Source organism: Tinamus guttatus, unplaced genomic scaffold (assembly GCF_059628265.1).
Source record: "Tinamus guttatus ecotype Peru unplaced genomic scaffold, ASM5962826v1 Tinamus_guttatus_pri_ptg000007l, whole genome shotgun sequence".
NCBI classification, from domain to species: Eukaryota; Metazoa; Chordata; class Aves; order Tinamiformes; family Tinamidae; genus Tinamus; species Tinamus guttatus.
The window spans coordinates 884,622-905,688 of record NW_028288541.1 but is presented as its reverse complement, the minus strand read 5'-3'; the positions used below and the strand labels follow the sequence as shown (position 1 = coordinate 905,688).

Genomic DNA, 21,067 nt, shown 5'->3' with positions numbered 1-21,067 from the left:
CTGGGGAAAAAGAAATAATTGTTTAAGGAATAACGTATAACTTAGATGAAGCTCATGTAAGGAATATGCACGAATCCTGTGTATTTTCTCACTTTGTTAAATCATGTCCACATAAACCGCAATTATTTCTCTAAAACTGTATAACTGTGCCTTATTATTATGTACAGAGCTCTAAAGGAGCAGTTTGTTTTCCCCTTTTCCTTTTGGATAGTATTGCTAACTCATTTACTGGGATAGTATTTGGTGCTGCTGAGGAAACTTAGCTCCAGACAAAAAGCTAAAACTTGCAATATTCAAAAAAGGATATTGTGAACTGCAGAAGGAATAAGAACTACTGTAATTAAGAAGGATGAATGTTGGGACTGGAAATTCTGATTTTTTTTTCCCCAAGTTATCTACTACTGGCAGTAGCCTTTTCACATGTAAAAACCTGTTCAGCATAGTGCTATATTGACTATGTGGCAAATAATTGCTTTTTTTTTTTTTTTTTTAAATTCACATAAACTTCCATGAAGTTTTTTAAATGGGTGCAGGGACAAGGTAAGTTATCCCTCACATAATACAGGGAGGAGAAATGCTTGTTGTATCTTTGGGAATAGCGACTGTGCAACTGTTTTTAAAATCAGGTTAACAAGATTGATGATCTAAACTGGAAAGGAAACAGTAAAAGAAAATATCCAGTGCCAGAGAAATTGCTATGAGTATATGGGTTATGAAAGTTTCTAACAAGCTTTCTCTTTTAGGCTGTGAGTTATTGCCTATTATAGAAGATATGGGAGAAATAAAGTTCAAAGTACATGTTTCAGCTGGGGTGAACTTGTTGCAAGTCAGTATTGAAAGCCTGGCCAGACAAGCCACAGGCACGCACGGTTTTGGGCTTTCCAGATCCAGGGGTTTTTCTTTATCCGAATGCTTAATATTTTCTCTGAAACAGATGTCAGGTAGTAATATAATTGGAAAAGATAAAGTATGATGTTTTGTTTCAGTTTTGCTGAATGTTACTTGGCAGACTGCATCACGATTATGGAATGAACTGCTACACAAGAGCCAGGAATCAGCACTGCTCAGGGTTATGGGTATTTTTTTTATTATTTTTATTTTGTATGATAGCAGGAACTAGGAGCAGGCAGATTCAGTCACTGGTGCCTAACGGACATGCAGGTGTCGGACTTTTAGCAGCATCTTCTTGCTTTGTGGCAACGGAAGAGAAGAAAAAGATGTTTTAGAAATGGTTCTTGAGCTTCAGAACTGAAGGAGGGACTGGAGGTGAAGGGAAACAGTCTCGTCGCATGCATGGTGATATTAGTTATGCATTTCAAGATGGAAAGGGAGAAGATTAAGGAACTCTCTCTGCACGGTAAGTTCTTGGACACATAACATGTTAAACACAACTTGTCAAGTCAGGCGCTTTCAGCTTTTTACGGTAGCGCCGTTTGGGAAAGGGGAACGTTCCCGTTTGCGGCGCTGCGCGGGGGCCGCCTGCCACCCTTTACCTCACGGCGAGGAGCGGCACGAGCCGCCTCGGCCCCGCCCGCCGCGCTCACGTGACGGGGGCGGCCATTGGCCGCCGGGAGGGCGCGCGCCCATTGGCCGCCTCCCCCCCGCCCCCCCCCGCCCTGCCCACGTGAGGGGGGCGAGTCACGCGATTTCCGGGAGCCCGTCAGGAAGGGACATAAACAAAACAAACCCCGCGCGGCATGGCGGCTCCGCGCCCCCCGCCGAGCGCCACGGTGAGCGCGGCCGCGCGCGGGGCCGGGCCGCGGGGCTGCGCGCTGCCCGCCCGGGCTCGGCGGAGGGCGCGGGGCCGCGCGGAGCGGCCCCTCGCGGGCGGCCGCGGGGGGTGTGGCAGCCGGCGCGGCGCTGCCGGCGCGGGGGGCGCGCGCGCGCGCGGCCGGGCAGTGCTGGGCAGCGGGTGCAGGGGGCTGCGCTGCCTCTCGCAGCCCGGGGCGGCTTCACGAGGGGAGCGAGTCGCGCGGGGCGCCCCGCAGGCATCCAAGTGTCCCCTTACCCTCTCTCCCCGTCCCCGGCGGGCGGAGGGGCAGGTCACCTGTCCTTATATAAGGCGGGGGCGCCGGTACCCCCGCGGTGCCCCGCGCACCGCAGCAGCTGCCCGCGAAGGGCTCGTGCCGCCCCGCCGCTTCGCTCCTTCCAGGCTCAGGAGTTGCAGTTCCCGGGTGTTGCCCGCCCGCACCATTCGGGCGGCTGCGGCGGGAAGGCGGGAGTGTTTGGGGGGAGGGTTCTGCGCGTGGGCGACAGTCTGTCCCGTTGTCTAGCGCGGGGGGTTCCAGCGAGCAGGAAGGGAAGGGCGCGAAGAAAGGGAAATGCAGAAGCGCTGAGGGAGGCAGGCGGGCCGGGACCGCCCGCTCCCACGCGGCTTTTATGCCCCTGACCCGGGACCTCGGGCTTCCCGCGGGCTCGCGCCCGCGCAGGAACCTGCTGTCCCGGGCGCCCCTTCCCCACTTCGGCGCGGGCCGCGGTGGCGCTGGGCGCGGCCGGGGTCGCTGCCCGCCCGCCCTGCGCGGCCGCGGGGCGCCCTGCGCGCGAGGACAGCGGGGCGGCCGCGGCCGGCGCCCGCGGAGCCCCCTCAGGAGCCGCCGGGAGGGATTTGTTTACATGTTGCCGCAGCCAAGCTTGAAAGGGCCGCTGGGCGGCTGAGGGACGTGCGCCTTAGCCAACGGGCGCGTGCGGCGGCGCGGGGCCGGCCAATGAGCGGGCGCGGAGGGCGGGGCGGGCGGCGGCAGGCAGCTAGGCTGCGCCTCGCGCCGCCCGGCGGGGCGGCCATGTTGGCGGGAGGTGTGTTAGTGGGTCGGGCGGCCCCGGCGTCCGCGGCCTCGAACGGCGGCGCTTGGGGCCTGGAGCGGCGGCGTTGGCGGGCTCGAACGGCGGCGCTGCGGGTCCTGCGGGCCCTGCGGGCCCGGGCTGCCGGCGCCGCCGCGCGGGACGGACTCGCCGACACTAAGTGGTGGAAAGGCTGCAGGGCAGAATCAGCTTCTGATAAAGTTGTCCTTCAAACATTTTAAATATTTTAAAGAGCATAATAAAAATTAGCCTAATCTTTTAAGTTAAGGTTGCCTGACCAAGTAACTTCTAAGCATTTTTTTCCTTGTTATTACTTTTATGTCTTTATATGTAAGAACTCTGCAGGGATAAATGCAGCTGTTTTAGAAACTTGCTCTTTTTTGTTGTTGTTGAGAACCTAAATGAGGAGTCAGAATATATATACAGAAATTATTTCCCATGACTGTTTTTGCAGGAAGGCTGTTGTGTAGAAATATCAGTGTGCAGCAGTAGTGCTTGGCATTAAGCATGAACGATGGTCAGAGAGCTCAAACGGAGCGTTGCCGCCTTCGGTTTACCTGAGCAAGGAAAGATTTGCTCTGCTTTCATGGAGGGTGTTACCTGCTCATCAGGAGTCTCCTGCAGCATATCAAGCCGTTGAATATCCTCGTTTTCTGAATAAACAACAAGAGAGGCAAAAGAGGTCCTTGAAGGGCTCCCAGTGTTTGCTCTTCAATGTTAACAGGAATTTACAGGGGGATAGAAGATTCTGTCCAACTAATAAGCTGATAGTGGGATATAAGTTAAGTGAATCTACAGGCTTAGATTTCCACGGTTCGCCTGTCCGTGATAAAGGGGTTGCAAAACCTAGTTAAATGATGCTTTAAACTAAAAGCATCCTTTGCAATTCATAAAGTTTGAAAGCTGGCCTTGTTCTGTCAAGCAAAAAAGTTTGGAAGGTCTTAGATTTTATAGGTTAGTTGTAATAATTTACATTGTTATGTAAGAAAAAAAAATCTTACTTCTGGTTTTGAACTCTTACATTTGTTTCTGACTTTCTGTCTTTTTTGCCTGATGCTGTTCATGACTTTTCTTCTGGCTTTGCCTCTCTTACTAGCCATGAGTAAGTGGAATGATCTGCTTGGCTGGCTTGAAGAAACTCATACTGATAACCTGTTTCTAACAAAAGAGCAACAAAACGTAATTCTGCACTACAAAAAGTAGAATAGGTTGTGCCATTCCTTCATCTTAAGATTTTCTCAGAGCACTGTGGAATTAGTTAATTTTTCTTATCATAAAGAATGGTAATGTTAGGAAAAAACGCTTCCAGGAACAGCCATTATTTAGGGCTGTTCCTGGATTTCACAAGCTAAATTCTTGTCTTTTTTTACTTTTGTTTTCGGTCTCTGTTTTGACTCTATCCTAATTCATATACTCGGATAGTAACTCAAGAGAAGGGAAGAAATAGTAGTGCCATGTTCTTTTGGATAAAACGTTAGTGCCTGAAGTTCTGTATCCGCTTCCAGAGCGGACGTCCTGATCAGTGTTGGCACTTCCAGATTTTGAAGGCTGTCTGCACTGTGCAGATAGAATTAAGAATGGAGGTTGGGGAACAAATTGTTAGAGGAACAGGAGCAAAGTCAGCGAAAGAGCAATTTGCCTCCTGGGAAGGGAAGAGAATAAGAGAAGTGAAACGGTATTCAAATTGTTAGTTCTTTTTAAGGGCAGCAATCTGTCAAACCTCGGGTCTGGATGTCCTAAGCTGTGTGCCCTTGGGATAGAGAAGGCAAAGGAGGAGTCCTGGGTGCTTATGCTGGCATTTTAATACAAATGCGTTGTGGTGCAGGAAGAGAGACTTGGTTTCTCTGCACCAGAGGTGAAAGAGGCTATTGTGGGTGAAAGCAGAGGAAGCTCCACCAGAGTCTTCCTCTGGAAGACCTACCAGAGTGCCTTTGCCTACTGGCGACACAAACAAATAAATAAATAAGAGCAACTTTGTGGTGGGGACGAAGACGTAAACTTGTTTTTTTGGTTTTTTTTGTGTGTTTTTTAACTGCGTAACAATTGAAGAGTAATGTAGAAAGAAGGGAAAAACAGAAACACTGCGCTCAGAAACAATAAGAAAAACATGTTCTGCACTTGAAAACAGCGCTGAGCAGAGCATGTCCTGTAATAGGAAACAAATTGGCACAAACTGTGGAAGGAAAAAAAAGTTCCAGCAGAAGCAGAGGAGACGCTCCCGCATCTCTAGCCGTGCTGCTTCATCGAGCACCGCGTGCGGCGAGGAGCGCACGGGTCGCGCCTGCCCTGTTAAAACAGGCCGCGGCTTTCGGGCCGCCTCCGAGCCAGGCACAGCGTTCCGAGCTTCTCCCCCTGAGCTTCTAGGCCTAGCGCTGGCAGCAGCTCGCAGGGGAGCTTTTTCTTTCTCTGCCTCGAAAATGTAGCTTGGAAGAATTCCGCTGTGTGATGCAGAGTCACCATCACGACAGTGTAATTGCTCGTGAAATGTTCTTTAGCTGTAACGAGCACTTAGCTGCTGCGCTGATCGCTGCTGTGCAATCTCTGAAGTGGTGTAGCTGCGCTCGCCGTGCTCTGCAGGCTGTCCAATCTATACATCTAAACCCACATAGAAACAGTAACTTCAGTTACAGCGACAGTGCGAGTGATTCATACAGGTGAACGAGGAAAGTGTTTCCGAATGGTCACCCCAAAGCTGGCACCTCGTGTTCCCCTCTCCTGGGGGCTTCTTTGGGGCGCTGCGTTATTGCAGAGGGCTGTTTTAGGGGCCTCGGGAAGGGCCCGTGTGCGGTAATGGCCACCTGTGCCTCCTGTCACGCCGCACGTTCCGAGCGCAGCTCCCGGCTGTGTTTCAACGCGCGGCTGCCCGGCTCGTGCTGGGTAACGCGTCGGCCGGCCGCGTGTTTGAAGGTCAGACGTCCTGCGTTGCCTGGGACCTCGATTAAACTGTTTTAAAAGTGTGCTTTCCAAAGGTAAATATAAATGCCAGGAATATTTTTGTAGGATTTGGTCTTAGATTAATAAATTATTGACTGTGTTGAATAATTTTTGGTTACTTATTGATGGCCCCTCAGGATTTTAGCAAAACATGAACGATATATTTATGTATTCTGTCGTCAGTTCTGTAAATTCTTAAAGGTTCAGCGAAAGGGCTAGTTCCTGAGACGTCTCGTGTTCCCGGTGAGCCGACTTTCACAAATAGGGATACAGCTGTGCACTGCTTTGGCTCAAGAATCTAAAGGGAAAAAAAAAAAGGACTAAAACAAAACAACCCAAAACTCGGAGCTGGTTCCCTGATCACCGTAATCCAGTTTAAGTGCAGGGCTGCCAAAGGGAGCACCCTGCCCGCGTGCGCCTGCGTTGCGGTGCCCGAGGCAGCCCCGGGGTTGCAGCCCCGATCTCCACGTGCAAGAGGCACCAAGGGGCCCGCAAGCAGATGCTCTTTGTAGCGCTGGCTGCTGTGTTTATGTTCAGTGGTTCTTGCACTGCTGTTCTTGAGCTCTGCCACAGATCTCTCAGTTCTTCCAGACTTGCATTCGTTACAGATCTGTAACATCTGTACTGTTCTGGTCTAATTCCGTCCTGAGCTAACGCTGCCAATAACGATGAATCCTGTAAAAAACAGGACTTCCAGCTGGGAGGTCTATGAAGTTACTTTCCTTTGCAACTGGTTCAGATTTTGCATCAGCGTTTCCATAAGTGTGGTTGACGGGTGCTATACCTCTTAATTTACCAGTTTGTGAAAAAACATTCATAAATGGGGGTAGACATTGAGTGTCTCTAAAGAACCAGCGTGTTTTATCTTGCGTCTTCCACGTTTTTCCTCCACAGAGATACCAATAAAAACCTTATCTTGTCGAACACTGGCATTGATCCTGATGAGATTCAAATAACATTTAAATATTAATGCTAGGAAATGTCAAGGCTAAAGAACGCTAAAGGGATTTGAGGAAAACCAGATTATCAGATATTCTTCTTTGAACGGACATGTCCGGTCATTCTGAGCTGCTGCTTTAAGTTTATAGCTAAAGGCTACTTCAGTCTTCAAGCTAGTAAAAACTTATCAAACCTTAATTGTCTCTTTTGAGGGTTTGTGAGCGATCCAAAAGGTTCCTGCTCCCGCAGTTTGGAAGCGTTGGTCAGTTGTTGACATCGGTGGCGGCGCAGGTCGAGTCTCACGGTCCGTTCCCCGTTGCGTGCGAAGGTCAGTGCAGTTGCCCGAGGTGCGTGTTCCAGCCAAAACGCAGCGCAGAAGGCCAGAGCGGCCACTAAAGGAGCAGCCGCCTCAGCCTTGCCCGAGTGGCCGCCGAGGTCGCCCGTCCGCGCGGGTGCAGCTGCTGCAGGCGCCAGGAAGTAGCAGCTCTTGTATACGGAAAGTCAGCGGTCTGCAGCCCCGCATGCAAAGCAGCTCCTAGTTGTGCTTCGTGTTAAAGGTGACAGCCCCTTTTCCTCGCACTGCGAGAATCAAGGATCCGCACTGGTTACTTGTTTTATAGAACAGCCCCTTTCTGCTAGATCAGGCCGGGTTTTGATGTGAATTTCTCATATATGCAAAGTTTAACAGCGCAGGCAGAGCTAGTCCGGGTGCTGCTCGTGGGTGCTGTGGGAAGGCAGTGCCCATTCTTGGGGCGCGTGTCCTCAGCACCCAACCTTCACAGCAAGTGTCACTTCAGCACAGGTAGAAGGAGTTCCTGAGAAGTTTCAGGGCAGAAGGAAAATTTCCTCAGAAAGGACTGGCTTCTGTTTGACACAAACCCTGACGGGACTGGCGTTGTTCAGCGTTGCTGGCAGGGTTTTACCCAGAACGCTGACTAGTGCGGAACTGGACTTGCAGTTTCTGTTTCCTTGCTATTTTAACTGATACTTGAAAACTAGTACGTTTTGATAAGTTCTGTTGTTGTCGTTGTTTTCATAGTCTCTGTTTTACCTCGGTCTCAAGGTATTCATGCCGAATATAACCAAATAGAAGAGGTGCTTGTCAGAAAGCTGGGCTAAGCAGCTGCCGGGTGCCTGTGGCAGGGGGGCTGCAGGCGCCCCCGCTGCAGGAGGGAGCTTTTCCCGGGCCGCTCGCCCTCCAGGGCAGGAGAGGCAGCGCGGCCCGTGGCGCCCCGGCCTCGCGGGGTGCGCGGGGCCGTCACGAGGAGCCGCACGGCCGCGGGCAGCCGCGCGCTCGGCCCCGCGTCCGCGCTGCTCCCCGGCCCGCGGCGCTCGGAGCCGCTTCGCGCGGGAGAGGGGCTCGCAGCACCCTGGCAAAGCGGCCTCCCCGCAGCAGCACAGCGGCCTCAGGGGCTCGGGTTTGATACGACGGACAAGTGGGTTATTTTCGGTATCACACTTCGTGCTTTTCACTTCCTGTCGCTTATGAGCGTCTTGGTCATTCGTGTCCAGCAGAGCTGTGGTTGCTGCTGTTTGTGCTAGGACAGCGGCTGTTCTGCACTTCGGTTGTGCTGCGTCAAATGCAAGATTAAGCGGTATATGGGGCTCCGAAAGTCTTCCGGTCTACTTCCAAAGTAGCAATGGGTCTGTAGAAGCTACTGAACTGATACATCGGTCTAATTTGCCTCAGTAATTTCAATGCATCCAGGTTAGCCTGTGCCTTACTTGACATTAACAGAAGAATTAATAGAGAACTTTTATTGGGCGCCTCTTGAGTTTGGCAGAGTTTTTAGTTCCTCCCATTAGGGAGGCGTTTCCTTCCCCCATGCCCGGCGGTGAGCACGGTGCTGAGATCCCTTTACCACTAGATGCTGCTGTGCGAGTGAGGGATAGAACCTCATCTGCGCCTCACTGGCTTGAGCTCTAAGGAAAGGAGGCGGCATCGCTGAACCAGCATTGCTGCCTGTTCTGAAATTAATATTTGAGACATTTGTTTGAGATATTTTTAGAGTTTATTGGCTCTGTTACATTAGTCACAAAGACTGTTTCTCTTTTGTGCTCAGCCGTATGCTAGTCATTTTTCCAATTATGCAGAATTTTCATATGTCTACAGATCTGGGAAGTAGACTCCCATCTGTCTATAGTCTAGGTAGTGAGGAAGAAAGACGACGAAATGTAGCTCAGACAACTGAAAAGGTTTGCACAGGAACTCTCTTCTGTAGTATCTATAACTTTTCACTGGATGTTGGATGGCAGTGGATGAAAATCATTATAGGTTCCAGCATGAGGTATATGCAGTTTTCAAGAGAAAATTTTGTCCTTACTTCATTTTGGTTGTTTCTTTTTTAAGCCCTACCTTTTTGATGACGGGATACTTACCTGCTGGGGGGATTGCTGTGCTTATTTTATACAGAAGTCTACAAGTAGAAGAGCTCCGTGTTGGTGAACCGAAGTTATCCTAGGGAAAAAATCATTGCATGGATTGTATAAATTCATTGAGACTGAATTAAAGCTGGAAAGGAATCTACAAGTGAATAAAACAAGAAGTTTGGAGTTGGATTTGGGGAATCTGGGCTTGGAGATGCCTCAGGTAAGTCTCATGTCTTATGATCTTACTTGCTTCTGTAAGTAATTTTGCTCTCTGAATAAAAATAAAGAAAGGGTAAGAGCATATTTGGCTGGCATCAACAGGGAGAATTTAGAAGAGAATAAGTGATGTCCTGGTGGTACCTAGGGTGAATCTGTGTTGCTGCTCCTGTCATTCTATTTGTTTGCACAGTAGAATTCAGCAAAGTTGTTGTCTTGATCAGGGTGGATGCCTGGAAAAGAGCCTTTTATTACTGCAGTGATTCAGAGGCAGCACGCAGACTGAATGAGCAGTGCAGTGTTTCTGCCTTCCCAGCCCTCGGGGCAAGTGTGTCTGGAAGGGAAATGAAGCTCTGAAATTAGAAGTAGCAGAAAGCCTGGCAGCCTGTTCCCTGTGCATCCAGTTGTGCTGCATAATGTTTCTTTGCAAAGTTCCACTTAGTTTTCAAGCAATGTAAAACAACTTAGTTATAGCTAATAATTTTGCTATAGTTACACACTCAGAAAAAGGTTTTACAAATTCTAATAGTTCTGAGAGCAGCCAACACTGCTTATTGTATATGAGGATGAAGGCCCTGGAAGCGTGTGGTGCCTCCTGATACTCCCAGGTCTTGCCAGTACTCACCGCTGCCTTCTACAGTGCTGACATACCCTGTGACTTGCCAAACACATGACAATTTTAAACCGACAAAAAGGAGTGAATGAGCAATGCTCTTGAAGTTACATGATGAATACAAATGTGTCCTTTGTGATTGAAGTGCTGACTGTGCCTAGCTGGCTCTCAAAGCATATTCTCTCACTCTGAGAAATGACATGCTTATCTGCACAGGTAAAAGCACTCCAAGTGCAAGCGTGGCTTCAGAGAGCTGAATGAAATGGCAATCTTTTATGTTCTGCTTAAGTGAAGAATAGGCCTTTTTATAGCTTGTGTCAAAATTCAGTATCAATTTTATTGTAGCCCAGTGTGAGCGGAATGGACCCTCCTTTTGGGGACGCCTTTCGGAGCCATGTGTTTTCAGAGCAGACTCTGATGAGCACAGATCTCCTGGCAAGCAGTTCAGATCCGGACTTCATGTATGAACTGGTAGGTCACCTGTGTGTGCAAGTGTGTTCATGTGCACATATAACTCCCTGATCTTGATTAACGACCTGAATTCATGTAATAATAAAGAATATCTGTTCCAGAATGATAGATGATGGCTTGTTAGTGCTTGTGGCTCATCAGGGAAGAGCATAACTGCTTGTCCAGTAAATGCTTCATCAATAGATGTACGTTTAAGCTGGGCAATAGGAAAGGCTTGACATACAACTCTCAGACTAGAGCTGTGTTGATTCTATTTAACGGAGCTTGAGACACTTAGTTGCAAAAATCTCTTTTTGCAAGGGCAGCTAACGCTACTTCAGCCAAGCTGTGAATGCAAGAAAAGCAATACAAAAGTTGACTTGTGAGTTACTTGTGTTAGCATTCCTTTGTTTTCCCTGTGTAAAAGGAGAAAGTAAGCTCATGCTCGATAACCCATCTGCCTCGAATGAGGCTTTCCAGGGACTGGTAAAGCTGATCGTATTCTGTTTCTCACGCAGGAAAGCTCAACTTAGGTTAGTGGAGGTGAGAATGGTTTGCCTTTGATGTCTTTCGTGTTTGAAATGCATGGAAGTTGGTCCTAGTTTAGTGCCTAGTGATTAGGTAAATCTGTAATAACAGAAGGAAAATCATCAGCCCTTGACTGGTGTCTTTATCTGCGTCTTCAGAAGGATCTGTAGCTGGAACATGAAAATTAGATTTCAGTTGGACTGTTGGAACAAAATTGTAGTCTCATACTTCATTGCAATTAAGTTTACCATTTAGGCAGAGAACAGAGATGAGTTTTTAATATTAATTTTTGACTTGTCTTACTGTACCCAGGACAGAGAAATGGACTATCAACAAAGCTCCAGAGACAACTTACTTTCCATGGAGGACTGCAAAGATCTTGAGAGCTTGGAGTCTTTTACGGATATCCTGGACAAAGAAGCTGCTCTCACCTCCAAGTGGGAGCAGTGGGATACGTACTGTGAAGACTTAACTAAGTACACTAAGCTAACTAGTTGTGATATCTGGGGAACAAAAGAGGTGGATTATCTGGGCCTTGATGACTTTTCAAGCCCATATCAAGATGAAGAAGTGATCAGCAAAACGCCAACTCTGGCTCAGCTTAACAGTGAGGACTCCCAGCCTGTTTCAGATTCACTCTATTACCCCGATTCACTCTTTAGCGTAAAGCAAAACCCTTTAAATTCTCTGTTATCTGGCAAAAAAATTACAAGCAGAGCTGCAGCCCCAGTCTGTTCCTCCAAGAACGTTCAGGCTGAGGCCCCTTTGTTGGACTGTGTTCAGAAGGCGAGCAAAGCTGCGAGCCAGCCTGCCTCCAGCACACAAATCATGGTGAAGAGCGGCGTCTACAGCAGCGACAAGGTGAACGTTCATGTGGAATGTAAGGACTATGTTAAAAAGGCGAAAGTAAAGATTAATCCTTTACCACAGAGCAGACCCGTGCTGAGCCAGACACATGTGGATGCAGCAAAGGAAAACACCTGCTATTGTGGTGCTGTAGTAAAGAGACAAGAAAGAAAAGGAATAGAGTCCCCACACAGTCACAGTACTCCAAATGTTTTGCCTTTTAAAGAAACTCAAGAGCTGCTCGTCAGCCCACCCCAAGAAACCGCAGGACTCGCTGTAGGAGAGAGCAGTCTTTCTGCCAGCACGTCAGTGTCAGATTCTTCACAGAAGAAAGAGGAGCACAACTATTCTCTTTTTGTCACAGACAGTTTGGGTGAGCAGTCAACCAAGGGAGACCCTGAAGAAGAGGAGGAGGATGAGGAGGATATTGAAGATGAGGACCACGATGAGGGATTTGGTAGTGAGCATGAGCTGTCTGAAAATGATGATGAGGAAGAAGATTATGAAGATGATAAAGATGATGACATCAGTGATACTTTCTCAGAACCAGGTACCAGCAATGTTGGGGTTTGTTAAGGTTAATAAATCTATGTCTGCTCAGTGGAAAAATGCTTTGGAATGTTTTATATTACAGGTGAACCACCTGGTCTTAAGGTACCAGCTTTCATTCTAGACTTACAGAGTGCTTTGTAAAATGTAATTAATGAAAGCTTTGCAAGATAAGTGTTTGCCCTGTTTCTAGCAAAACTAGATAAACTGTGGTCATAAAACAAAAGCGATAATAGAGATTATAGAAATCTTGTGGCCCAAGGTCATTAAAGCAAATACCCGCAACTGTTGTCTACTCTTTGGTGGGTTGATGATAGGATATGCAGAACTTTCTAGTGCTTTAGTAGGCTGCTGCCTTGAATGTATTCAGAGTTGTGACTCTTAATAGCTGTTATGAAGTCATAGCCTACGTAAAATAATTCCGTAATTTATGTAAGTCCTACTGCACATATGATTTTCTACAGAATCTAAAGAATACATGTCACTGAAACTAGTGGAATGATTTCTTGGTGGTTTTCAGCAGTATTACTAAGTGAGTCTGCTAAGGATACTATTTCTTTTTCCTATTCTGAATTTTCCTATTCTGAATGTAGAAAAGGAGCATTAACAACAGAAATAAGAGCTAACCTTCACCCAGAAAGTAGCAAGGCATTCTGTAAAAACAAAATCTATGGAGGGAAAGGGACAGGACTGTACCCAAGCATTAGTTTAATTATAGAGGATATAATATTCACATTTTATAAACGCTCTCTAGTAGAGTAGAAGAATTAAGGTATTCAAGCATTTGGTAATGCATAACTTTCAGGGTGAAAAAAAGGCAGTTTAAATTTTCCCTTTTTCAAAGAGCAGCTTCTCTAAGGCACATTGATATTTGTCATGTTGAACGCTTAAGATCAGATTTTTTTATTTTATAAAGGAGATTTCCTGAGTAGGCATTAAACTTGTTAAGTGTTTAATGCCCCTCATGTTACTTTTATGTGTGCCTAACGTATTTTACTAGCATTTAAAAATCTTTTCCTCTCTTCTGCATTGAGCTCCCTGTACATATTCTTACATGAGCCTTTGAGTCGCTATTGCAGCTCTCTAATAAAACACAGTTGCTGACCTACACAGTGCCCTGCAGCCCGCAGAGCCACGGAAAGGCTGGGAACCTTGAAAAAGAGACATCCTATTAAAGTGGTGGGGTTTCAGTTCATGGAATTGTGTTAACTATTTGCAGGCTTTGACATTTTACTGCCGAGCAATCACTCCCAGCACCGAAATGCCCCAGTGTGGTGCAGTGCAGTAATGAGGAGCGTGACCAGCACAAGCTGGCGAGAGCTTTGGCGAATGAAGCCATTCACCTGAGTGTGGTGATACTAAAAGATGGTTTCACTGAATGTTTTTATCTATTAGAAAATAGCGTCTCCAAGGATTGTAATTACACTGCACCAGAACTTTGTTTTGCTCTTGGTAACTTTCAGAGTTGAGGTGAATATTAGGGAAATCTGTTCCAAAAATAAAGGTGGCATTGGAGGATTTAGCCTTCTGTGGTACTGAAACCAAACTCAGTTCAAAAATTTAAAGTGAAGAGATATTTTATTAAAAGGACAAAGACTTACTCAGTCATAATCAAAATATGTATTGATGTACATATTTTATACATAGTTTGCTTTTGTTTACTCTTCTTTGCGTGTTTTTGAGAGTACATGAAACACTGCTTCACCAAAGGCAATTTGCTCTCTGTAACTGCTGTTTAAAGAGCTGTATAGGGCTGTACATGAGCCCCCCTTTTGGCACTGAATTTCTGTAGCAAGTGTGTGTGTAACTAGTTATTGTCCAAGTTTGGGCAGCATTTCTTTTATTATCATGATAAACGACACAGATGTCATGATTTTCATCCCTTTAACTGCAAGAGAATTTGTTTTTCAGTAAGCATGTTTTATTGTTCAATTCTGTTCTGTTCATTTGGGTTAAAATATCTTTTTAATATACAAATTAATGAATCTAAGTGAAGATATTGATGTAATGATTAGAAATAGAGCTTTAGAATGTGTTTCATCCTTCTGTACCTAACTTTTATTCCTAACTTTGGAGTGTGAGGTGAGGGAGAGCCAGACCCAAACAAGAAAGTTTGTTTTTCCTCTTTCAACTTGTTGCTCGAGTGCAAACAGACTAATGGCATGGGAGGGGATGAAGAATGTGTTTCTTTGTGCTGCTGGGGAAAGGCGATGCAGAGCTTCGCACGTGGGGCCAAGGCTTGTTAAGCTGCAGCCCATGTAGAGGTTGGGCTTGCTGTAAGCTTCTGGAGTGTGGGTGTTGTTTTGAAATACGTTATTTTTTATTAAATGTAACATGTTATATACAGTATTTCAGCACAAAAGGCAGTGTAGTAGTTTTTTCCCTTAATACAGATTATCTTAATTTCTTTTTATAACGCATATGTAAGAATTAGCAGGAGGGAAAGGGTTTCCTTAAATGTGGTTTAAACATTTTGTTGCAATTTGCATAGTGGCCTTCTAGTTTCAATGTATTTCAAGAACAGTTAAACCAAGTACATCAGAATGTAACTCAAAAATCCTGTGCATTTTTACTGTAGATTATTTCTTTTCATCCCACTAAAGGAGGAAAGAGGAAAGAGATGAAGCAGTTGGTGTCCCTTTGGTTTATATGTTCTTTACTTACAAACTTTAGTGCATAGTCCCGATAGCAGAGCCTCCTCTGCTGGGACTTGGTCGTCTTTAGTATATAATAGAGATGGATAGTTAGGCTTATTTCCCAAAGCTCTTTAAATGCAAGATGCAGCAATAATTTTGCTTTTTTTTATGAGTCTTTTGCTAATCCATCTTTATTTCATTTATCCTTTTCTGTTTCTGCACATTTTGATTGAAGGCTAATTAAAGGTGTGGAGGAGAGTTAGGATTATCTTCCTGCCAATTAAAGGAAGAAATGGTGAAGGTGGAAGAACCCTGTCAACAGCTGCCATCTCTCCTCCACAGTAGTGAGATTGTGGGGGAGAAAAGCAATGGCTCTTAAGGGCTCAAACAACAGAAAGGGGCTTTCAATGCATAAATAATTTGTCTCCATTCAGCAAATGAAGAACCATTGCTGGCTGAATGTCTATTCCTGTACTTAAAGCAAATACTTGGTAACAGTTGAGGCTAAATCTGAGTCCATAAGATAATGTGAAACAGGCCATTGTCTTGTCTTTTTGCTCTTAATTTCTTAAAAACTCAGCCCATAATTAAAAGGTTAGAAACAGTCTTGTAAACATTAAAAAAAATACAATACAATGCATTCTTTTAGGATATGAAAATGATTCTGTGGAGGATTTAAAAGAAATGACTGCAATATCCTGTCGGAAAAGAGGCAAACGAAGATACTTTTGGGAGTACAGTGAGCAACTAACACCATCGCAGCAAGAGAGAATGCTGAGGCCGTCCGAGTGGGATCGGGACACGCTACCAAGCAACATGTATCAGAAGAACGGTCTCCACCATGGTAAGGACAAAGTCCAGGTTACTGGGTGTCTTCACTGAAGGCTGGTGCCTGTGTAGCCAAATTGCCACACCTGACGCTGCTGAGAAGTTGTGTTTTGGCCATGCAAATAAATCCTTAAACCGCTGACAACTCCACTGCTCTGTTAGGAGTGCGGCTCTGCGGCCAAGGAAGGCACAGGGACACCCGTCCGTGTGGCTCCTTCAGAGGAAGGGGGATGAACTGAGGATTGTGACTGCCAAGGTTCTTGCTGGGAGCCCCAAGGGAATTTATTTTTATAGTTTTGCTACCCTAAACATCATGGGAGGGTCACGCGACTGATATTTGCTCTTGGAAGCTGTTAGATGGTTTCAGCACTGTTTTTATTAGAAATAAGCTGCCAGTGATCTCATACGCCAAGTTCACTTTATCTGCAATACGAAGCGAAGGACGGGCAGTGAGACATAACTGCTTTCTTTTGCTCATGCCTACTTATTCCTCTCACCAATGCAAATGCAACTCAGAGAAGCACTTCCTCTTCTGTGAATAAACCATTTCTTTTAAATACCCTCTTAGGAGCTTAAACCTATTGATCTAGTAACTCTGTTTTATCATTATAACTTTTGATGGCCAGCCTTGCTGTAGCTGCAGCCATTGAGAAGAAGCCGCTCACAGGAATTATGCTTGTTTTCTTGTTTCTTTTCCATTGAAGTATCTGTAATAGTTGGCATTTTTCAGTGAAGATCCAGGCAGCAACATGGACCAGTGGCAGAATATCGTAAAGAATACAATTGTCTCCAGAATATACGTGTCTCCTCAGGAAATCTAGGCCCAAAATAGCTTCAAATACAATTAAATAGGTTTGGTTAGCCCTTACTTGGGTTACTTAAGATTATTATCTCTGAAGGTCATTGCAGTGGCTGGTCTTTATATGCTTTCTTAATGAAGAGTTTTAGGAAGGAAGATTATTTAGAAATTTAAACAACTTGTGTGAGAGAGAATTTACTGTCTGAACACTGTTAGCAAGTTAGGGTCGGGACAAAACAACTGTGTTTGAACTTACAACATACCTCTTTTTCAGCACTGTTGTGTGCGTAGTTCATCACTTTGAATTCATTTCTCTCCTGGCCAGCAGTATTTGCTCTTATCTGATCTGGATATAACATGAATTGTATGAAGTTGTTTGTCTAGAAATGCTACTGTGAAAGGCATAGGGATCACACAATTCAATTCTGTTGCTCTGTGATGAACAAAGGAACCTACACTAAAATATAATACGTATTTAAGAATGTTTTTTAGGAGTTTTGTCTACCCGTTCTGTTACTTTCCAACCCAATTTTCTGCATATTCAAAACAGGAAAATATGCAGCAAAGAAGTCACGAAGGACTGACGTAGAAGACCTGACTCCCAACCCCAGAAAACTTCTACAGATTGGGAATGAGCTGAGGAAACTGAATAAGGTGATCAGTGACCTGACACCAGTCAGTGAACTGCCCTTAACCGCCAGACCAAGGTCAAGAAAAGAAAAGAACAAACTGGCTTCCAGGTAAATCTTAGTGAGCACTACTTGGATGAGCAAATTTGGAGACTTCAGGTGTACAAGTAAGACCTAACTAATTTTTTGTCTCAAGAGAACCTGCTTCATCTTCGCATCCCCCATGGCAGGTTTATTACCTGTATCAAAAAGCAGGGCAACTGTGCCTTTTGAGAGCTAGCCTGTCTGCTCCCTAGCTAATGATTTATTTCCATTAGAAGCTGGCATACTTGGCTGCAGGGCAAATGCTTGATGCAGTGAGAAAATGTGAAATGTAATCAACTATAGGTAGCAGCATGCTTTCAGTGAGCCTGATTGAGTAGATGATTTTGTATATCAAAGCTCTGCAAGTATTGGTTAATAGTAAGTTCATGTGGCTAATGGAAACAGATGGTCTTAGTATTATGGAAGTTTTGAAAAATGTTCTAATTCTTCTTGCTATAGGGCTTGTAGACTAAAGAAGAAAGCCCAGTATGAAGCTAACAAAGTAAAACTCTGGGGTCTCAACACAGAATATGGTAAATATGACTCTTCACTTGTTAGTTTTTCTTACATTCGTACTGCAAGGCTCTGATTTGCATCTTCATGTAACCTGGGTCATAACTGGCAGCTTATAGAGAAAGCAATGCTGATGACTGCTTCATAGAGTGAACATAAATTGGGTTACCTGCAGTGTTGAGCTACTTTACAGATAATAATGTAATTGTTTTGTTTGGATTGTCTATGATGTTACAGTAAGTAAGCTATGAGATGTTTAACACTTCTTCTAGATGACAGTGTGTGGACAACTGAATATCTCTTTTGTTCCAGACGGAATGTGGTGTAATCCTCACCTATGGTTTTTTTTTTTCCTTTGCAGATAATTTACTATTTGTAATCAACTCTATTAAACAAGAAATTGTTAATCGCGTGCAGTTTCCTAAAGATGATAGAGGAGTCAACATGGAACAAAAATTGAATGTGCTTATTAAAGATACTCTTGGTAAGCGATAAACTTAATGTAGTCGCATGTATATGAAGAGACATGTAATTTATGGAGTGTTAGATCAAGAACTATTTTTGGAATAGAGGAAAAAAAAAAAAAGAAACACTGCCCATTTATGAGCTTTTTAGGCATTTTAGTTGGTCACTGACCAAAATGTTCATCCTCTTTATACTCAGAGGAACCTGCAAATAATAGCAATCTTACAATGTGTGTTATTAACTTTCCTTTTAAGGACTACCTGTAGCTGGACAAACATCAGAATTTGTGAACCAAGTTTTAGAGAAGACTGCAGAAGGAGACCCCACTGGTGGCCTTGTAGGGCTACGAATACCAATGTCAAAAGTTTAAGACATCCCTTCGCCCGTCCTCATCGGTCACATTTTACCTGTGTTCTCAAATACTTCATTGTAAATTGCATTCTGGTCTGCACGTCAGCCTAGCATTACCTAAACACTTACAATTAGGTTCCATTGTTTTAAATAACAATGTAGTAAAAGAAATCAAAGCATGATTAAAAAAATGCTTAATAGCATTTTTTTGAGCATAAACCCAATAGTTTGAAAGCTGCTTTAGGCTTAACTACAGAGATTAGGATTCTTTTTAAGTTATCTAGGACCAGCCTGTATCACTTTTGTTTTAGAAGCAAAAACATGTTTTTGCTAGTGAAAATTGTTAGCATATGCCAGACATTGTAGCAGGTTTATGCTCCAAGTAAAATAAGAGGAAGCTTTTTTTTTTGTAAAGCTGTCAATTTAAGGATTAATTTTTTTTAGAATTATTGAATTTTCTTTGTTATTCTAAAAAAAGAATAAACAGTAAGCTTTCATTGCATCCATTGTACATAGCACACATGCCATTAGAGCTAGTGTGCCATATAAGAATTTAATTTTCTGAGCTTAATATAGTATTTAAATGTCTGTGCAAGTAAGAGAAAAAAAAAAGTATATTCTTTGTGCCTTGTATTTTGGAGGGAGAGCTATCAGTATAAGCTGGTAAAGTTTTTGTATGAAGAAAACCCTGAGGGAAAAACAAGATGTATAGCTGGTAAGATTATAGATTTTAATGTATTTGTTCCAGCTCTTACAATTTTTGAATGTATATAGGAATATGTTGAAAATGTAGATATATGCCACAGAGTCTATGTATTGTATAAAAGATGGCTCTAGAAAACTTAATTTCGGTACTTTGGCCGGAAGAAAACAAATACTTGCACATTAATGCGATTGTTTATTTTTGTACCAAAGACAAATGCAACTGATATGGCGAACTGCCAGTCTAAGTAAAGTTTTGCACAGCTTATATGATACTGTACTGAATGTAAAAACAAAAGAAAAAAAAAAGAAAAAAAAATTAAAGGTCAGGGTTAGGGATCTTACTGAACTGTGAATTTTTTTGTTTGGGTCCAATTATCTACAGAAGGAGCATTCATACATAACAATATTATTTTGCTGTTCTTGTAGTACGCTTCCATGGTAGATAAGTTGGTGGCCATCTCGGAGTCTTTAAATCTTTTTTCTCTGCACTTAATGTAGGAGATTTTAATATATTTGGATTTTAGTAAGCTATTGGTAAAATAGTTTTCAACTTTGAGAATTAAAAAAAATATATTTAGCTTGTTGTAGTATACTTCCACCAAACAACCAAAATAAAATTATTTTTATTGTAATGTGTATATATGTAAAGAGAAAAAAAAAAGAGCTACAAATATCTAATTCCTTAGTTGCCACTTTTCCAGTTGATGTATTATTATGCATGTGATGTTTCCAAGGATCAACACAGGCTAAAAACAAAACAAAAAAAATTTATAGACTTTTATATTTTTGTACAGGTATTTCAAAACTAGCTTCTTCAAACTTATATGTGACTTATTCTTGTTAATTCAGTAGTTTCTATGATTGGGGAATATTAACACACAGTTCTTATTTGCTCTTCTGCTCATAAGAGTTGGCTTTGTAGTCAGTGTTAAAGTACAGATTAAAAGCTTTAGCCCGTGATGAGAAAGTCCTTTATCTCAAGGCAAGATCATTCTCTGGTTTCATGGACCCCCCCTTTCCTCCCTGTTTTTCTCGCCCTATTTAAAAATGACAGAACACTGTTTACTGAAAATAGAAATACCAAATATTTTCAAATGTAGCTGCTGAAAAAATGCAAAGTCTATGAAGGCTTTCGCCCCGCTCCCTTTGGGGTATTTCTCCATTTCTAGTTTGTCTGTTTGTACTGTGATACCTTTTTGTTTATATGTAGATTATTTTTATATCGAGCTTGTACTCTGAGCGCGTCCGAGTGGGTGACGGTGCAGCGAGGGTGCCAGGCAGGGCCGGCCTGCGCGCGGCTGCGGCCGTCCCAACGGCCTGCAGAGCCCACGAGGGAGGAGGAGGCCAAAATACCACTACTGAGCTGCACAGAAAGGTTTGCCTGCAGGAGACTGGACAAATACCCAGGGCAATTTAGGCACAACTTGGAAAATCCACTTCAGACATGCAAAATCCGAGTGGAATTTGGGCGTTTTTGTTGTTGTTCTTGGAGCGAGGTGAGAGTTGGCTGCTCCTCTCCATAGGAGGTCAGATGTGTTGCGCTCGTAGGCGCTGCTGCTGCCGCAGCGATTCCAGAAGAGCAAAGAGCCCATAAGGCCTCAGCAAGGGACGTCTCTGCTGAGGCTGAGGCCGTGTCTGTCCCGAGCTTTGAGCACCGTTGCTCCTTTCTTACGAATGGTGGCAGCACCCTGCTCACATAAGAGAGGTCCTTATGTTATATCAAAACCAGGCAGACAAGGCAGCTTTTTTAAATGTTACGAAAGCAGTTTTGCAATCAGGTAAAAACTTTTGTGACAAATTAAACTGACAAAGT

At 44.3% G+C, this 21,067-nt stretch overlaps 1 protein-coding gene across 1 annotated transcript; it reads left to right on the top strand.

Moving 5' to 3' along the window:
• The first annotated feature begins 1,661 nt into the window (after nucleotides 1–1,661).
• CREBRF (CREB3 regulatory factor) lies at nucleotides 1,662–20,160 on the top strand. Its single transcript, XM_088521357.1, has 9 exons — nucleotides 1,662–1,730; nucleotides 9,086–9,262; nucleotides 10,217–10,342; nucleotides 11,162–12,245; nucleotides 15,530–15,724; nucleotides 17,058–17,247; nucleotides 17,680–17,753; nucleotides 18,095–18,217; nucleotides 18,453–20,160. Exons 2-9 carry the CDS (start codon nucleotides 9,254–9,256, stop codon nucleotides 18,566–18,568), a joined length of 1,917 nt encoding a protein of 638 aa, XP_088377483.1. The 5' UTR covers nucleotides 1,662–1,730; nucleotides 9,086–9,253; the 3' UTR covers nucleotides 18,569–20,160.
• The last annotated feature ends 907 nt before the right edge of the window (nucleotides 20,161–21,067 follow it).

What these genes read in the sequence shown, in the direction of transcription:
- CREBRF (XM_088521357.1), top strand. An exon ending in CGGACTTCATGTATGAACTG is followed by an intron (nt 10,343 to 11,161) that starts GTAGGTCACCTG and finishes TACTGTACCCAG; the next exon opens with GACAGAGAAATGGACTATCA. An exon ending in GGGTCTCAACACAGAATATG is followed by an intron (nt 17,754 to 18,094) that starts GTAAATATGACT and finishes TTTCCTTTGCAG; the next exon opens with ATAATTTACTATTTGTAATC.